Source organism: Pagrus pagrus (genome assembly GCF_965226575.1).
Source record: "Pagrus pagrus genome assembly, chromosome: 12".
In the NCBI taxonomy this organism is placed as follows: domain Eukaryota; kingdom Metazoa; phylum Chordata; class Actinopteri; order Spariformes; family Sparidae; genus Pagrus; species Pagrus pagrus.
In genome coordinates this window covers 29,565,625-29,581,273 of record NC_140196.1, presented here as the reverse complement: position 1 = coordinate 29,581,273, position 15,649 = coordinate 29,565,625, and the positions used below count along the sequence as shown (strand labels likewise).

General features: G+C 39.5%; 1 protein-coding gene across 1 annotated transcript in view; it reads left to right on the top strand.

Moving 5' to 3' along the window:
* LOC311266221 (epidermal retinol dehydrogenase 2-like) overlaps positions 1-2,590 on the top strand; it is a 56,451-nt gene extending 53,861 nt beyond the window's left edge. Inside the window, exon 7 of the mRNA XM_084368488.1 lies at positions 1,697-2,590. Coding sequence (XP_084224614.1) covers positions 1,697-1,793 — 97 coding nt within the window. The 3' untranslated portion in view covers positions 1,794-2,590. The remainder of the gene's footprint in view (positions 1-1,696) is intronic.
* Positions 2,591-15,649: the final 13,059 nt, after the last annotated feature.

Here is a 15,649-nt window from a genome sequence, read left to right as displayed (position 1 = left end):
CAAGTTAAATGAAATGTGAGATGCATCATAATGCAAAGAATAAGGCCTGTCATTTAATTTCAGCAATGTGGCTTTAATTCACCACCTCACCATTTGTGTTGATAATTCCCCCTGCCTACAAAATGTTTGTACACATGGGTTTTTCAAAAAGCCCAATTTATGCTCGTAAATTGGTGTACCCACGTTTCAAACCCTTTTTTGTACACGCAACATTTATAAATGAGGCCCCTGGAGTACATCTTTCAAACTAGACAAACATTGCAGAGGCTAATGCTTCTGTTAGTGTCAACAATAAGAATCAGTTTCACAAATAGCTTGTAATGGAACAATATATTTGTGCTGATGTAAATAAGCTCTGTTAAATCATTTGTTGGAGCCTCCCTGCATCCCTTCCTAAATCAGCCTGTTTTAGAAGCTTTTGGATGACTAAAAAGAATCCTCTGACTAACAATGAATGTCTTCAAAGATGGAGCAGAGACAAAGCTGGATAATGCAAAATTACATTATTAAAAGCTTGAATACAATGGCTTTCATGTAAAATGAACAGAAGGTGACAGCCAAGCACTATCTCCATTTGTGTGAGCTGTGTTCTACAGATGAAAAGCTTTCTAATAGAGAATAATGGCTCTGTCCTCAGACAAATGGACCAGAGAAAGAAAAAAGAACAATGAGAGAAGACATCCCAGAAAATTCTCTTGTCAAATGTAATCAAAGGGCAAAACTACTAAGAGGAAGCATTGAGGGTTTTAGGCATACAGTAGTTTTGAGAAATAGTGTATTTTCATTTCCATTACCAGTCTTACTGCAAACATATTAGACATTTTAAATCATTAAGGTCAAGTGATGCAGAGCTGCCAACAGCCTTCACAGAGTCTGATGTGATGCTAAAGGGACAAGGAGGTGCCACAACTAAGCCTACCTAACTCTTAAAAGTTGGCTGTGATAAGACTACAATATGTTTACACATTCCAATATTGTGTCCATAAAGCTGATTTAAGACAACACAGCAAATTGCATTTCTCAATAAAGAGTCAACCAAGTCTGAACATGTGTTTCTGGGAGTAGCAAGTTGAACTCATTATTCTCAGGACAGGCAAGACGCAGTGTGGGAGATGAACACAACCTCATGATCTTAGTGGGGGTGGTGATAAGCCGACAACATGTGTTCGATGTAGTCCAACATTCCATTCAGGGATAATCTGTGCAGGAGACACACAGAGTGGCACGTAATAACACAAAATGGGTTCTCCAAGCACAAGCACAGGATGCGGTTTCCCCCTGAGAGCATCATCAACACAGTGAAGACATCTCAGATCTCATTGACTCAGTTTAGAGGAGGAAGAGATGAGTAGTAGTGAGTGTACCGATTCAGGAGGAAAAAACAACTCCATCTTGGATTTTTTTTAAAAGGCATGAAATGATAAGGTATAGCCATTAGGGCTGTCACTTTTTCAAAAAATCAAGTTCCTTTTAAAACATGAGGTACATTTTCCTTCACATGTGCTGGTGTTCAGTTAGTGGCCATACCCATCTGAACTGATTTTTTCAATGATTAAGACATGTACTGAATATATGTAGGGTGCCAAAGTGCATAAAAAAGCATCAAAATAGAACAAAACTGTCAATTCACCTACAGAGGTCCAGGCTAAGCCCGCAAAATGGCCAGCTAATTTCTTTGTTGTGTTTCCCTCCACAGCATTCTCCCCATGAAGCTTGGCATTCTGCTGGGCCAGTATCTAGGTGCTTTCAACCTCATGGACACGTTCAAGGGGCGCTCCAGAAAACAGGACTAAATGAAGGAAGAGGAGAATAAGAAGTGAAGGATGACCAAATGGAAGGAGACATGTTTTAAAACCGTCCACTCGACACCTATTTTCTTTTTCTTTGTCAGTGTTGATGTGATAATACTGAATAGGGCAGTTGTGGATGGATTGAATCTGAGTTTAATTCCTCCTTAATTTCAATGGATCATACTTGAATACAAATATGGCTATTTATCTCTCAATATCTTATACTATATATATGTTGGAAGCATTAATATCCTTAATGTACTTGCTTTATTTGACATTATAGTTAGTGAAATGCAAATGTGTTTGTATTAATAATAATATCTCTTGCCACATATTAACAGGCAACAGAAGGACTCTTCCTGAAAGACTGTAAAATATACATGTCATTTTGTATATTGTAAAGATCACCAGGTGCTCATACTCAGGAACACTGAAAGGCTGGTAGCCAATGGTCCAGACCACTCGAAGCTCATGTGTTCAGACTGAACATGAGGAGAATTTTTATTTGATGTCATGATCCGAATCACCATTACACTGCGCTGACAGCAGTAGTCACTTCTGGTTAGAAAACTGGCCGTTAATTTGCATTGTATGTATGCTGAAAAAAAATGTTTTTTTTCTCTTGTGATTTTCAGCCATAACTGTAACATTTAAAGATATAGAGTTAAATGTAAACATGGTTGTATCAGCAAATGTTGACTAGCTGGTGTTCTTGGCTTACACATGTCCAGGCACTGATGTCTTTAATAATTCACTCCACGTCCAGGTAATGTTGAAAAATAAAGAAAACCTTTATTCCACGAGTGTCACTCATTTAACCATAAACTTGGCGTTCTCGTAATGAAAACAATACAGGACCGGACACGGTAAGAAAACCGTGTGTCTCCACTGCTAGCCTGGGTCCACACTACCTCAGGTCAACGACCCCTCTTGAGCCAGAGTGCGAGGCTGCTGCCTCTTAAAGCTACAGTACCGAGAGTATTAAACTTAAATGAAATAGCCTTTTATAGACAGAAAAGATTAACAAATAGCCAACATCAATTAAACTTAATCAAAAATATTTAAACTTCAAATTCAAAGTTATTGTACAAATTATATAGTTAAATAACATTTAACATTTTCAATAACAACAAAAATGAGAAAATCTGCAAGCTCATTCTCGCCTCAAACAATGGTGGTTCGACCTATTTCAAGTTTCTGCTCTGTAGGGCTGCACAATTAATCACAAAATAGTGGAAATCCCAATATGACTAAATGCAATATCCAAATCCCAAGAACTGAAATTATTTTATAAAGGTAAAATGCGTCACAAAACAGTGTTTTAATGAAATGTTGTAGTTCTGCAGAGATGCTCTGGCCTACAAAGCTTTCTCTCCAGATCTAATAAAACATCATCATCATCATCATGATTTTACTAGTTTTTCAATGACAATGAAAATTGGGTTGTAAAATGTAATCCTCAATAATTATCATGAATTATATCGCCATATCTGTCAATATAATCGCAATATCACTTTTTGCCCATATCCTGCAGCCCTACTGCTGCACTTATTTCATCTACAATATTGCAATGCTATCGTCTTCGCTAACTTGACAACAAGCTGCCGGTGCTCCTTCCTTTCACGTGTCCTTGAGCTAGATAGGCAGCTCCGCATCCATCAGCGTGAGAACGTGTGTGTGTGTGTGTGTGTGTGTGTGTGTGTGAATGACACGCAAAATTATAAAGCTCTTGTTGATGAAGGTTCTCAGTCATCCAGGTCCTGGTAAATCTAGGCGCTGTATCGTAGGCAACTGAAACAAGTCCAGTTGCCTACGATACAGCACCTAGAAGTTATAAAGCTATTGTTCCATTTAGGTAGAAATGCATTTTATAAATCTCGTATATTAACTGACAGGTAAGACCTTAGCTGTAATAAACTAGCACTCTACTAGCTAGCAGCTTACTAGCATATAGCTAGCTAGTGTGTGAGTCGGCCCCTGTACTTTTCTTCTTGTTGCCCCAATTTCATCAGTTGGAGGGAGTGAGCCTCAAATCTTTCACTCAAGCTGAGACATGTTCACCCTGTGCAGATCCATATTCACCTGAGTTAGCTATACACTGCACCATAGATTAAAGTCATTAAAGAATGTTGATTAAGAAAATACAAGACTAACTTGTTTAAGCCGATGAATCACTTTTATAAGAATGCTAACGAGCTCCTGCAAATGCACTGATTAGGTCCAAGTTCTGAATGGGTTTAATTCAAGATACTTATTCTATGAATGTTACTTAAAAACAGCTGATAGAAATACCCTAAAAATGAGGTCATAGTCTATATAGGCCCACTGTGGTTCCTGATTTATTTTCAAGAGTAAAAACGTTTCAGAAACATCCCACTCTCTGATTCTTTCACAAATCACACACTGTGTATCACAATAAAGATATTGGCTTTTGCTCCTTCTCTGGCAGTTACAGTGTTGCCATGGAAATGGCAGAGTAATATTTTTAGTGATGAGTAAGGTGTGCTGTCAGGCTGATGTGAGCACATTCTAAATGTCAAGTTGACCAATCAGATGTCTTGGTCAGAACTACTTGTATAATACCATGTAATCACCATATTCGAAACATATCTGAATATCTTGTATGATTTTAACTTTGTTTTAATCTAGCATTGTTAATGTATGTATTTTTTTGCCTATGTAATTTCCAGTGTAATTTTTAACTGATTGCCATCAAATGAGTGTCTGTAATTTGTAGAATTTGATATTTTCATTTTCAACACAAATGATGTAAGAGATTGTAATTACTAATATATCTGTATTATATAGATTGCGGTTAATAGTATACACATGCTGCATTAATCATGCTAAAAGTTGAATAAACTCATACAGGCAGTTCTGGAAACATGATAAAGAATGAGAAATGTAGAGATTGTTTTAAGTGTGCATCTAAAGGTATATTTGACTACATGTGTGTTTTCAGAGCTATCTCACAGTGTTTGAATGTAAACTACCTGGAACTGTAATTTTGGGAATTCTTATCAATAAATTTTTCAATTTCAAATATTTATTTCTGTGTTTTGTTCTTGTTCAGCACAATAACTTTATCATTCTTTGAGTACACTAAAAAAATCACAGTCTCATCACATTATCTACAACCCTGATTCCAAAAAAGTTGGGACGCTGTGTAAAATGTTAAAGTAATTTTTTAGCCATACAAAACAGCACAAAGACAATATATATTTGATGTTGAAAATATATATGTGGTTTAAATTTGTCAAATGAAACAAGTTTCAAATAGTTGACACTAGACCAACACCCAAAAATCACATATTTGGAACATTCCACGGGTAAATTGGTTCATCTGTAACAGGTGATAATATCATGATTGGGTATGAAAGGGGCATCATGGAAAGACTCAGTTGTTGACAAGGATGGAGCGAGGTTCACTGCTTTGAGAGAAAATGTGGGCAAATAGTTTTAGAACAATGTTTGTCAGTCGACAGCTGTAAGAAATTTAGGGATTTCAACATTTGCAATCCATAATGTCATCAAAAGATTCAGAGAATCCAGCAAGATCTCTGCACGTAAGGCCAAACCTTCTCTGGACCCAAGTGAATCTCAAATGGACTGGCACCAGGCTGAAAAGTGTGCTGTTGTCTGCATTTCAAACAGTGTTTGGAAATCGTGGACACTGTGTCCTCCTGGCTAAAGAGGAAACAGACAGTTAATCATTCAATCATTATTCAATCAACCTTTATTTTTATAGCACCAATTCAGCAGCCACAGCAGTAATAACAGCCTTACTAACTGAGATATGAGCATTAATAATACTAAAAGTATAGCAGTAATAATAGTAATAATGATGATAATGATGAGGGCCAACCACCATCCATGGTGTAACGTGGGCTGGTGAAGGGGAAGGTTACGGTCGGCTTTAGTACAGCTGCTCTTCTTCTTGGTACAGGTTACATTACCCACTAAACAAAAGGAGGCGCCACCTAGTGGCGCTACATTCAATAACTCTGACTGTTACAATGGGAATCTGCAAGATGAGAGAGCACAGAGACTCCGGGGAAGAAGCATAGTTAGTAACACGCATTAATGAGGCATGAATGTGTACAGATAGAGAGAGGAGCTCAGTGCATCATGGGAAATCCCCCGGCAGTCTAAACGTATGTCAGCATAGCTCAGAGATTAACTACACTGCAAAACATTCACAAATCACCTCACCCTTCATATAGCACCTACCTGCAGCTCTGCAGTGCTGGCTCTCCCTGCATCACCCTCACCAGTGTTAGTTTCCAGCTGAACTTCATCTGATCTCTAATATGAAAGCAGTGGAGATGAATAAGGTACAGCAAAATACTGATGGGAATGTCAAGAACAAGCAAAAAACACACAGACAGACTACACACACTAGACTCCTTTCTAGATGTGGGAGATGTGTAACAAGTTACATGGGTTAAGTTGATAGAAACATCATGTTCTTTTACAACCATCTTAAATACTGTTTTTAGTGTCAAATTGCTTTTGTCTGTTACGTTACTGGAAAGTCCACCATATTTTCGCCAGCCAACGTTGCCTAGTAATGTTAATAGTAACAACGTTTACCTAGCAAGAGTGTACTTAGTTAGATGTTGAATCACATCATCAGCTTAACATCAAAAAGTCTAACGTTAGACAGAAAATATAATTAACCTCCTGGACAAAATTATTACCAACTCACATTTCCTTTCTTTCTTTTCTTCCCCATGAGAAAGAAATCACGTAAACTGAGCTGCTGCTGTCTTTTCATCTTAACCTCTGACCTGTCGCCAGCTGCAGACTCCGCTTCCCAAACAGTCTGAGCCGTTGAGGGGGTGGGGGCGGGCCGGTGACAAGACGCTGTGTTGCGCTTTCAAAAGAAAAGCAAGTGAGTTAAAGATTTCAAAATCAAATATTTTTCTCCCCGCCGAATAATTTTTGGGTGGGACAAATGTGCCTGTCTCAAATATTGGAGGGGACACGTCCCACCCGTCCCCCCGGTTCCTACGCCCTCTTAAACATAGAGAAGATGTCTTCCTCCTGAATCAACACTGGAAGATGGTTCCACGGGAGAGGAGCTTGATGGCAGAAGACTGCTTCTGAGTTTCATGTTCTCATTGTTTTTTCTATGCATTTTGACAGTGGTGGGTACAAGCTCTACTTTCGGGACTTTTTGTTGTACACCAGGAGAAAGGTGTTCCATCATCTCTGCAAAAATTATATAATTACAGATAACTGGATAAGGATGGAAAAATAAATGTCATAAAGTTAGGACATAAAGTTACATCTGAATGTGTTTACGGGGCATAGAAATGTTATTGATTCTGTCAAAGACAACATAGAACTGTTGCTATGTAAAAAAATAAATAAAAGTAATAATAGAAGTCTGGGGTTAGGTGGGTGATGGGAAGCTTATGTGATGGGTGGCAAGTGATTAATTGAAGGGTAGGTGCATTATTGTGTTTCCCACATTCTACTGTGGTCAGCTGACAGTCAGACCATGAATCGAAATGCAAAGTCTATTTTCTTAAAGGACGTTTTACTAATATGTAATAGTCTCAAGCAGTAGACAAACAGCCACTTCAATGTTGACTCTTGCTTCACCTCGAGCTATCCAACTTCTTTTCTTGCTAACGTCTTTCTTTTCTTGCTCTGTTTGGCAGTGCTAGCTGCTGTAGGTACAGCTGGTAAAGAAAAGTGTGTCTGTACGTTCTTGTTGTTCTTGTCCGTAAACAATGAGCTCACTACAGCTCCAGCAGTGCGGTACCTAGACTCCGGCGCAATGACTGATGGGTGGAGTTAGCGCAGGGTGGGCATATAAAGACTGATTGATTGACAGGTAGGCTGTCCATACAACATCTTTGGTCTTAATTTGGATGAAGCTATTACAGCCCTGTCGCTGCCAGAGACCATGGGTTTTTCCCCTTTTTTCCCCAAATGAATTTTACATTTTGATTGCTGTCTGGATGATTTTATACAAATATAATAAAACATGCTTCTGAACAGAATTACCAGCCCCAGCTTTAAGGGCATTGTATCTGAGGAGGATTTTAAATCCAATTCTGGATTTTATAGGAAGCCAGTGCAGAGAGTCTAATATGGGAGAAATATGTTCTACAATATGAGTTCTTGTCAGTACACGTGCAGCAGCATTCTGGGTCAGCTGGAGAGTCTTTACAGACTTATTGGGGCAGCCTGACAAAATGGAATTACAATAATCCAGCCTTGAGGTAACAAAAGTGTGGACTAAAGTCTCTGCATCTTTTTGTGACAGGGTGTTCGTGATTTTTGCAACGTTCCGTAGGTGGAAGAAAGCAGCCCATGAAATTTGCTTTATGTGGGAGTTAAAGAAAAATCCTGATCAAAGATGACTCCCAGATTCCTTACTGTGGTGCTGGAGGCCAGAGTCATGAATAAGTATAATTGTGTATCCATGTCCAGATTGTAACCAGTGCTAAATTTTAATTCATAAACTGTGGTGGTATAGGGGTGTGTCAGTGCTCATGGCATGGGTAACTTGCACATTTGTGAAGGCACCATTAATGATGAAAGGTCCATACATACAGGGTTAGGAGCAACATACGCTGCCATCCAGACGACGTCTTTTACAGGGACATCTCTGCTTATTCCAGCAAGACAATGCTAAGCCACATTTTCCAGACCTCTATCCCACTGAGAACGTGTGGCGCATTATAAAGCACAAAAAACAACAACGGAGGCCGCAGATTGTTGAGCAACTGAAGTCGTACATGAAGCACAAATGGGAATGAATATCACTTCAGACTCCAATAATTACTGTCCTCAGTTCCATTTGAATATAGGACAAGACAGCAAATCATTGAATTGTGTTTATAATGATCTTTTACACAGTGTCCCATCTGTTTTGGAATCAGGATTGTATGAATGTTAAAACATGAACATTATCATGCAGTATATATCTGATGGAATTTGACATATTCAATTAAATGTACTACCTATTTTTTTGACAAATCAACAGTTAACTATTATTTGACCTACACCCTTTGGATTTTATGTGTAGGATAAAAGCAGCAGCAATTGATGTGTGAAGATGTCTACATCGTCATAGTTAGGAAACTTAAGGGAGAGTTCCCTTATTCCCCCTTGAGGCTGTGAGGGAATAGAGATTAGAATAGAGACCCAACACTGTTGTCTGCTGGGAAAACGGTCACTCTGAGGTAGGGATGTCAGTTTCGGTTAACTTTGACACCTTCAAAAATATTCACAAGGTGGATTAGGACTAGAGTTGATAGCTGTCTGGAAAAATAACATGTCTGAATGATACAAAGGGATCAGGTGTGAGAAAGCTGAATAGCCCATTTCATGAGCAATACTCTGGAGCAAACATTGAACTAATTGTAAAAGCTACAATTAGCTACAATTAATCCCTCAACCAATGCTGTTTTGGGGATTTTTATTTTGTTTATGTCACGTTTCAATGAAGTGTTTTACGAATAGCTAATGATACATTCAGGCTCGTCCTAGTTTGGTGAAAGAGAGAAACTAGAATTCAAAAGGTGCACAGTTGTATTTTTTATGTTTAGTAATAAAATGTCTTTCTTAACATTTTGTGAGTTTAATTTGTTATTTTTTTGTGTTTTCTACTTTAATTTAAAACTACAGGAGCTATCACCTCTTGAGCTACAAATATTAAAAAACAGGATGACCTGGGGCTAGCATGTTAGCATGCTAACTTCAGTAGACATCTCTGTAGAACAGTAAATAGACATTTTTGACATAATGAATGCTGACCATAAAGTTTGGGACACTATGAACAAGAAATGATTCATTAAACTAAAAATGATTTGTCACTAAGTACTAAAATATATGAAATCTACAGGCATCATAAATAGTGAAAGTATATTCAGCTTTAAGTCCTCAATTTCAGTTCAAGCCAGTTTCATTATTTATAGGTACAGTGCTTAGAACATGCTTAATGAGTTATTCTGGCCTATTTTCATTTTATATTCTTAAGTTAAAATATAGCATGTTCCTCAGCTTGAATAAAGTGCTGTCCACAGTAGGCCAACCACTCATCAGCTCAATAATGAGTGCTGATCATGTTTTCAACTCTCTGGTTATGTTGCCTTTATTTACAAGCAAGAGCACACAGTTATTCAAGATAACTGAATCCAAGATCAACAAATCAAACCTATATCTGCTGTTGAAGTGTCGAGTAAGCTGTAGGAGAATTTTAACATGATCATTTTAGCTGAATAACTTAATCTAAGTGAGCATTAAACACTGATTAATAATGTCGATGAAGGTTCTCAGTCATCCAGGTCATGGTAAATCTAAGTTCTGTATCGTAGTCAACTGGACTTGTTTCAGTTTCTTGAAGACGTTTCACCTCTCATCCAAGAGGCTTTTCAGTTCTAACTAACTGGAGGGGAGTTGCAGGCTCTTTAACTCTGTGTGGGAGTGTCCTTACAGAGTAACAGAGGACACGTGTGAGCTCTGAGTTTTAGACTTGTTAGGGCCACTTGCGGGTCGTTGGCATACTTGCCAACGCTCCTGATTTTCCCGGGAGAGTCCCGAATTTCAGTGCCCCTCCCGAAAATCTCCCGGGGCCACCATTCTCACAAATGTCTCCCGATTTCCACCTGGACAACAATATTGCTACACCATCCTTCACTGGGCGCCGTTTCCGGCCGGACAATAATAACGGTTACACCTCGAAGTCAAGTGCGGCTTCATACCAGACTCTGCGCTGCCGCTGGCAGGCTTCCAACTCTTCAGAGCGGATCGCGACACAGAACTTTCCAGTAAAACGAAAGGTGGAGGTATCTGTTTTTACATCAACAGTGGCTGGTGTAAGAACAGAAGAAGAAGAAGAAGCAGAAGAAGAAGAGACGGGTGCTTGCCCATACCTACGCTCCTTCAAGGGCTGTGCTACTGGCTGCGAAGCATTGCACCTTCAAATACAACCATGTGTAGAGGAGTGTTGTTGTTATGGATATTGTTATGGTTAAGGAAGAGTATACCCAGTTCTCTGTCTATGTATGTACCCGTATCTGTTGTTGTATAGGCTATGTTTTAATTTCCTTTTGATGATTACTTTTATTTCTGGCATACATTGCATAGATTGATGGCTGATCTATGCAATGTATGCCTTTTTTGTTTTGCACGGGTACTGTACTGTGGACAGCTATTTAATTTGTCACTTTACTTTACTTTGTTACTGTGGACTGTTATTTTGTTTGTCAAATAAATGAACACTGTGAAATTCAAGTATTTCATTTTTCTTTTTTGTGTGTGTATAATATATATACTGTCGTCCCAGTATGACATAGATGTATTTCTTTACTCCTCTTTCAAACCATCTGTCTTCTCTGAGGAGTTGGCCCTCTACAGGCCCTCCCACAGGAGGGCCAACTCCTCAGGTCAAGACTCTGCTGTCCACTTACATCTGAAGGAGAGAAATCATACAATGTAAATATCTTGGCCAGGGAAAACAGATGGCTGCTGCCTTACGACAACACTGAGGGGACACGCTGCCTCAAACTCATAAACAACGATGTCACCGTCCATCATGATGTTTCACTGTAGACATTCAGCAGACATCGCCCAACCCTAGGATGTACATAACATTACTTTATTTTATTCAGTAAATATTAAGTGTTATAATTATTGTCTCAGAAGACACTTTCATGTGGTGTTGTTACGGAGGCGTGGCAAAGCTGCCAACTGACAACAAAGGTCAGGATCAGGATAAGCAGTGAGGTCCAAAAATAAACCTGCAATTGCAGCTTCCGGGAATCCTCAAGATTGCCACATTAAGTAACTTCTGTGCAGCACTTAACAGCAACGGAGAGGCAGTGTACACCTAGCATTGTGGGAGACTACAGCTTTTACATAAAGTGCACTACCACTAACAATCTCCCTTTTCTTGAAGTAACCAGAACTTTCCTTATGATTACTTACAACTCTTGTCTTAAATTGTGACTTAACTAAAACATGGTTATACAAAACAATAACATGACCTCACTCTGAAAAACAGTTAAACTTCTTATCTACCTAACCCCCCTTATACAAGGCTACAAGGTACATTTATTGTAATTTTTAATACACAAGCTTTTTAAAAACAAAACTTTGTTTGAGTCCTTTGTGCTACATCTATTATATGAAATGGAGCGTTGAAGATTAATTGAGGAGTCCCACAGGAAAAAAAACTACTTTTTATGATATGAGTGTTGAGGAAAGAAGCTGCTCTGTATTCTGGTGGTACTGTTACGATCCTAGTTTATGTTTTCTGGTTTCCTGTTTTATTTTGAAAATGTTGCCCCCCATTTCATTAGCCAACAACCAGCCTGACAACCCAGAGTTGAGACCAGGAGGCAGAGCTGCAGTCTTACACGCTTCTCTGAGCTTCCATTAGATCAGTTGCACACCCAAAACTTCATTGAGACTGTGTCTGCCCCCCGACCACCTAAATTAATTAAATTAATCAAATCAAAAGTCCACAGAAGAGGAGTTGTGCATGAAAATCTAATAAAAATTAACAGCAACTCTGCAATCTCAAAACAAGACAAGAGAATTAAATGCGGACTCCTAAATATCAGATCCCTGTCATCGAAAGCTGTACTAGTAAATGACTTAATTTCAGACTGTAATATTGATTTATTCTGTCTTACTGAAACTTGGCTGCATCCTGAAGAATATGTCAGCCTGAATGAATCCACTCCACCCAGTCACATTAATACTCACATTCCTCGAGGCTCCGGCCGAGGAGGTGGTGTTGCAGCTATTTATGACTTAAGTCTGTCAATCATTCCTAAACCTAAATTAAATTATAACTCATTTGAAAGCCTTGTTCTGAGACTTTCACATCCAACGTGGAAAACTTTACAGCCAGTTCTATTCGTTGTAGTGTATCGAGCACCTGGTCCTTACTCAGAATTTTTATCTGAATTCTCTGAGTTTTTATCAAGTCTAGTCCTCAAATCAGATAAAGTAATTATTGTAGGTGATTTTAATATTCATGTGGATGTCGTTAATGATAGCCTTAGTACTGCATTTATCTCATTATTAGAGTCTATTGGCTTCTCTCAGTGTGTACATAAACCAACTCACTGTTTTGACCACACCCTTGACCTTGTTCTAGCTTATGGTATCGAGATTGAAAATCTAACAGTTTCTCCACAGAATCCTTTTTTTATCAGACCATCACTTAATAACTTTTGAAGTTCTATTACTGGACTACACACCATTAGGCAAAAACTCCTTCACTAGATGTCTATCTGATAGTGCTGTAGCTAAATTTAAGGAAATTATACCGCTGGCACTAAACTCAATGCCATGTCTCAATATAATAGAGGACTCCTCCACTAACCTCAGTTCCTCACAAATCGATCATCTTGTTGATAGCACTGCAGGCTCATTGCGAACAACACTGGACTCTATTGCCCCCCTGAAAAGGAAACCTATAAAGCACAGGAGGTTAGCACCCTGGTATAACTCGGATACCCGCAAATTGAAGCAAACATCACGGAAATTTGAAAGGAAATGGCGTTCCACCAACTTGGAAGAATCCCGCTTAGCCTGGAAAGATAGCCTTAAAATATATAGGAAGGCCCTCCGCAATGCCAGAGCAAGCCATTACTCGTCATTAATAGAGGAAAACAAAAACAACACCAGGTTTCTTTTCAGCACTGTAGCCAGGCTGACAGAAAGTCACAGCTCTACTGAACCATGTATTCCTACAACGCTCAGTAGTAATGACTTCATGAACTTCTTTAATGATAAAATTTTAACTATTAGAGACAAAATCCATCATCGCTTGCCCTCAACTGGCACTATTGTATCTTTAAACACAGGAACTTCAGAAACAGTTGTAAATTCTGACTTATATTTAGACTGCTTCTCTCCCATTGACCTCCACCAACTAACTTCGATGGTTTCTTCATCTAGACCAACAACTTGTCTCCTAGACCCCATCCCAACTAGGTTGCTGAAAGAAACTTTACCTTTAATTAGCACATCTTTACTAGAAATGATCAACCTGTCTCTATTAACAGGATACGTACCACAATCCTTTAAACTAGCTGTAATTAGACCGCTCCTTAAAAAGCCTAATCTTGATCCAGAAGCTTTAGCCAACTATAGACCTATATCCAACCTCCCTTTCCTCTCCAAGATCCTTGAGAAAGCAGTCGCCAACCAGCTATGTGACTTTCTTCATAAAAATAGTTTATATGAGGATTTTCAATCAGGTTTTAGAGCACATCATAGCACAGAGACGGCACTGGTGAAAGTTACAAATGACCTCCTAATCGCTTCTGACAAAGGACTTGTCTCTGTCCTGGTCTTACTAGATCTTAGTGCTGCATTTGATACCATTGATCATCACATTCTACTACAGAGACTGGAACACTTAATTGGCATTAAAGGACCCGCATTAAACTGGTTTAAGTCCTATTTATCGGATCGATTTCAGTTTGTACATGTTAATGATGAGTCATCCCTGTATACCAAGGTTAGTCATGGTGTTCCTCAAGGCTCCGTGCTTGGACCCATACTATTCACCTTATATATGCTCCCTCTAGGAAATATAATTCGGAAACACTCCATAAACTTTCATTGTTATGCAGATGATACACAGTTATACCTATCAATAAAGCCAAATGAAACTAATCAGCTTACTAAACTCCATGCATGTCTCAAGGACATTAAGACCTGGATGACCTGCAATTTTCTGCTGTTAAACTCAGATAAAACCGAAGTTATAGTACTTGGTCCTAAACACCTTAGAGATGCATTATCTAATGATATAGCGAGTTTGGATGGCATTAACTTGGCCTCCAGCACCACCGTCAGGAATCTGGGAGTTATCTTTGATCAAGATATGTCCTTCAACTCCCACATAAAACAAATTTCAAGGTCTGCATTTTTTCATCTACGTAACATTGCAAAAATCAGGCCCATCCTGTCTCAAAAAGACGCAGAAAAGCTAGTCCATGCATTTGTCACTTCCAGACTGGACTATTGTAATTCTCTATTATCAGGCTGCCCGAACAAGTCTCTAAAGAGTCTCCAGCTGGTCCAGAATGCTGCAGCACGTGTACTGACAGGAACTAAGAAAAGAGATCATATTACTCCTGTACTGGCCTCTCTGCACTGGCTCCCTGTAAAATCAAGAATAGAGTTTAAAATCCTTCTCCTCACTTACAAAGCTGTCAATGGTCAGGCACCATCATATCTCCAGGAGCTCATATTACCCTATCACCCAACTAGAGCATTACGCTCCCAGAACGCAGGATTACTTGTAGTTCCTAAAGTCTCCAAAAGTAGAATGGGAGCCAGAGCCTTCAGTTATCAAGCTCCTCTTCTGTGGAACCATCTTCCTGTTTTGGTCCGGGAGGCGGACACCCTCTCTACCTTTAAGAGTAGACTTAAGACCTTCCTCTTCGATAGAGCTTATAGTTAGGGCTGGTCCAGGACAGGCCCAGGCCTGTCCTGGACCAGCTCTTAGTTATGCTGCTATAGGCCTAGTCCGGGGGACAATGACACACTGAGCTTCTCTCTCCTCCCCTCTCCTCTCCTCTCCATCTGTATACATTATGCCTGTATACATGCCCGATCTCTGCATGTCACTGACTTACTTCTTCCCCGGAGTCCTTGTGCTTTCTAGTCCTACAGGCTCCCTTGGATCCTGGCCGCGCCCGGGTCGTGGATCATGGATGCGCCCACTGCTATGGCCCTGCCTGATCGTGGATGCGCCCACTGCTATGACCCTGCCTGATCTTGGATGCGCCTACTGCTATGGCCCTGCCTGATCGTGGATGCACCTACTGCCATGACCCTGCCTGACACCCACCACTACTGTCGCTAATATT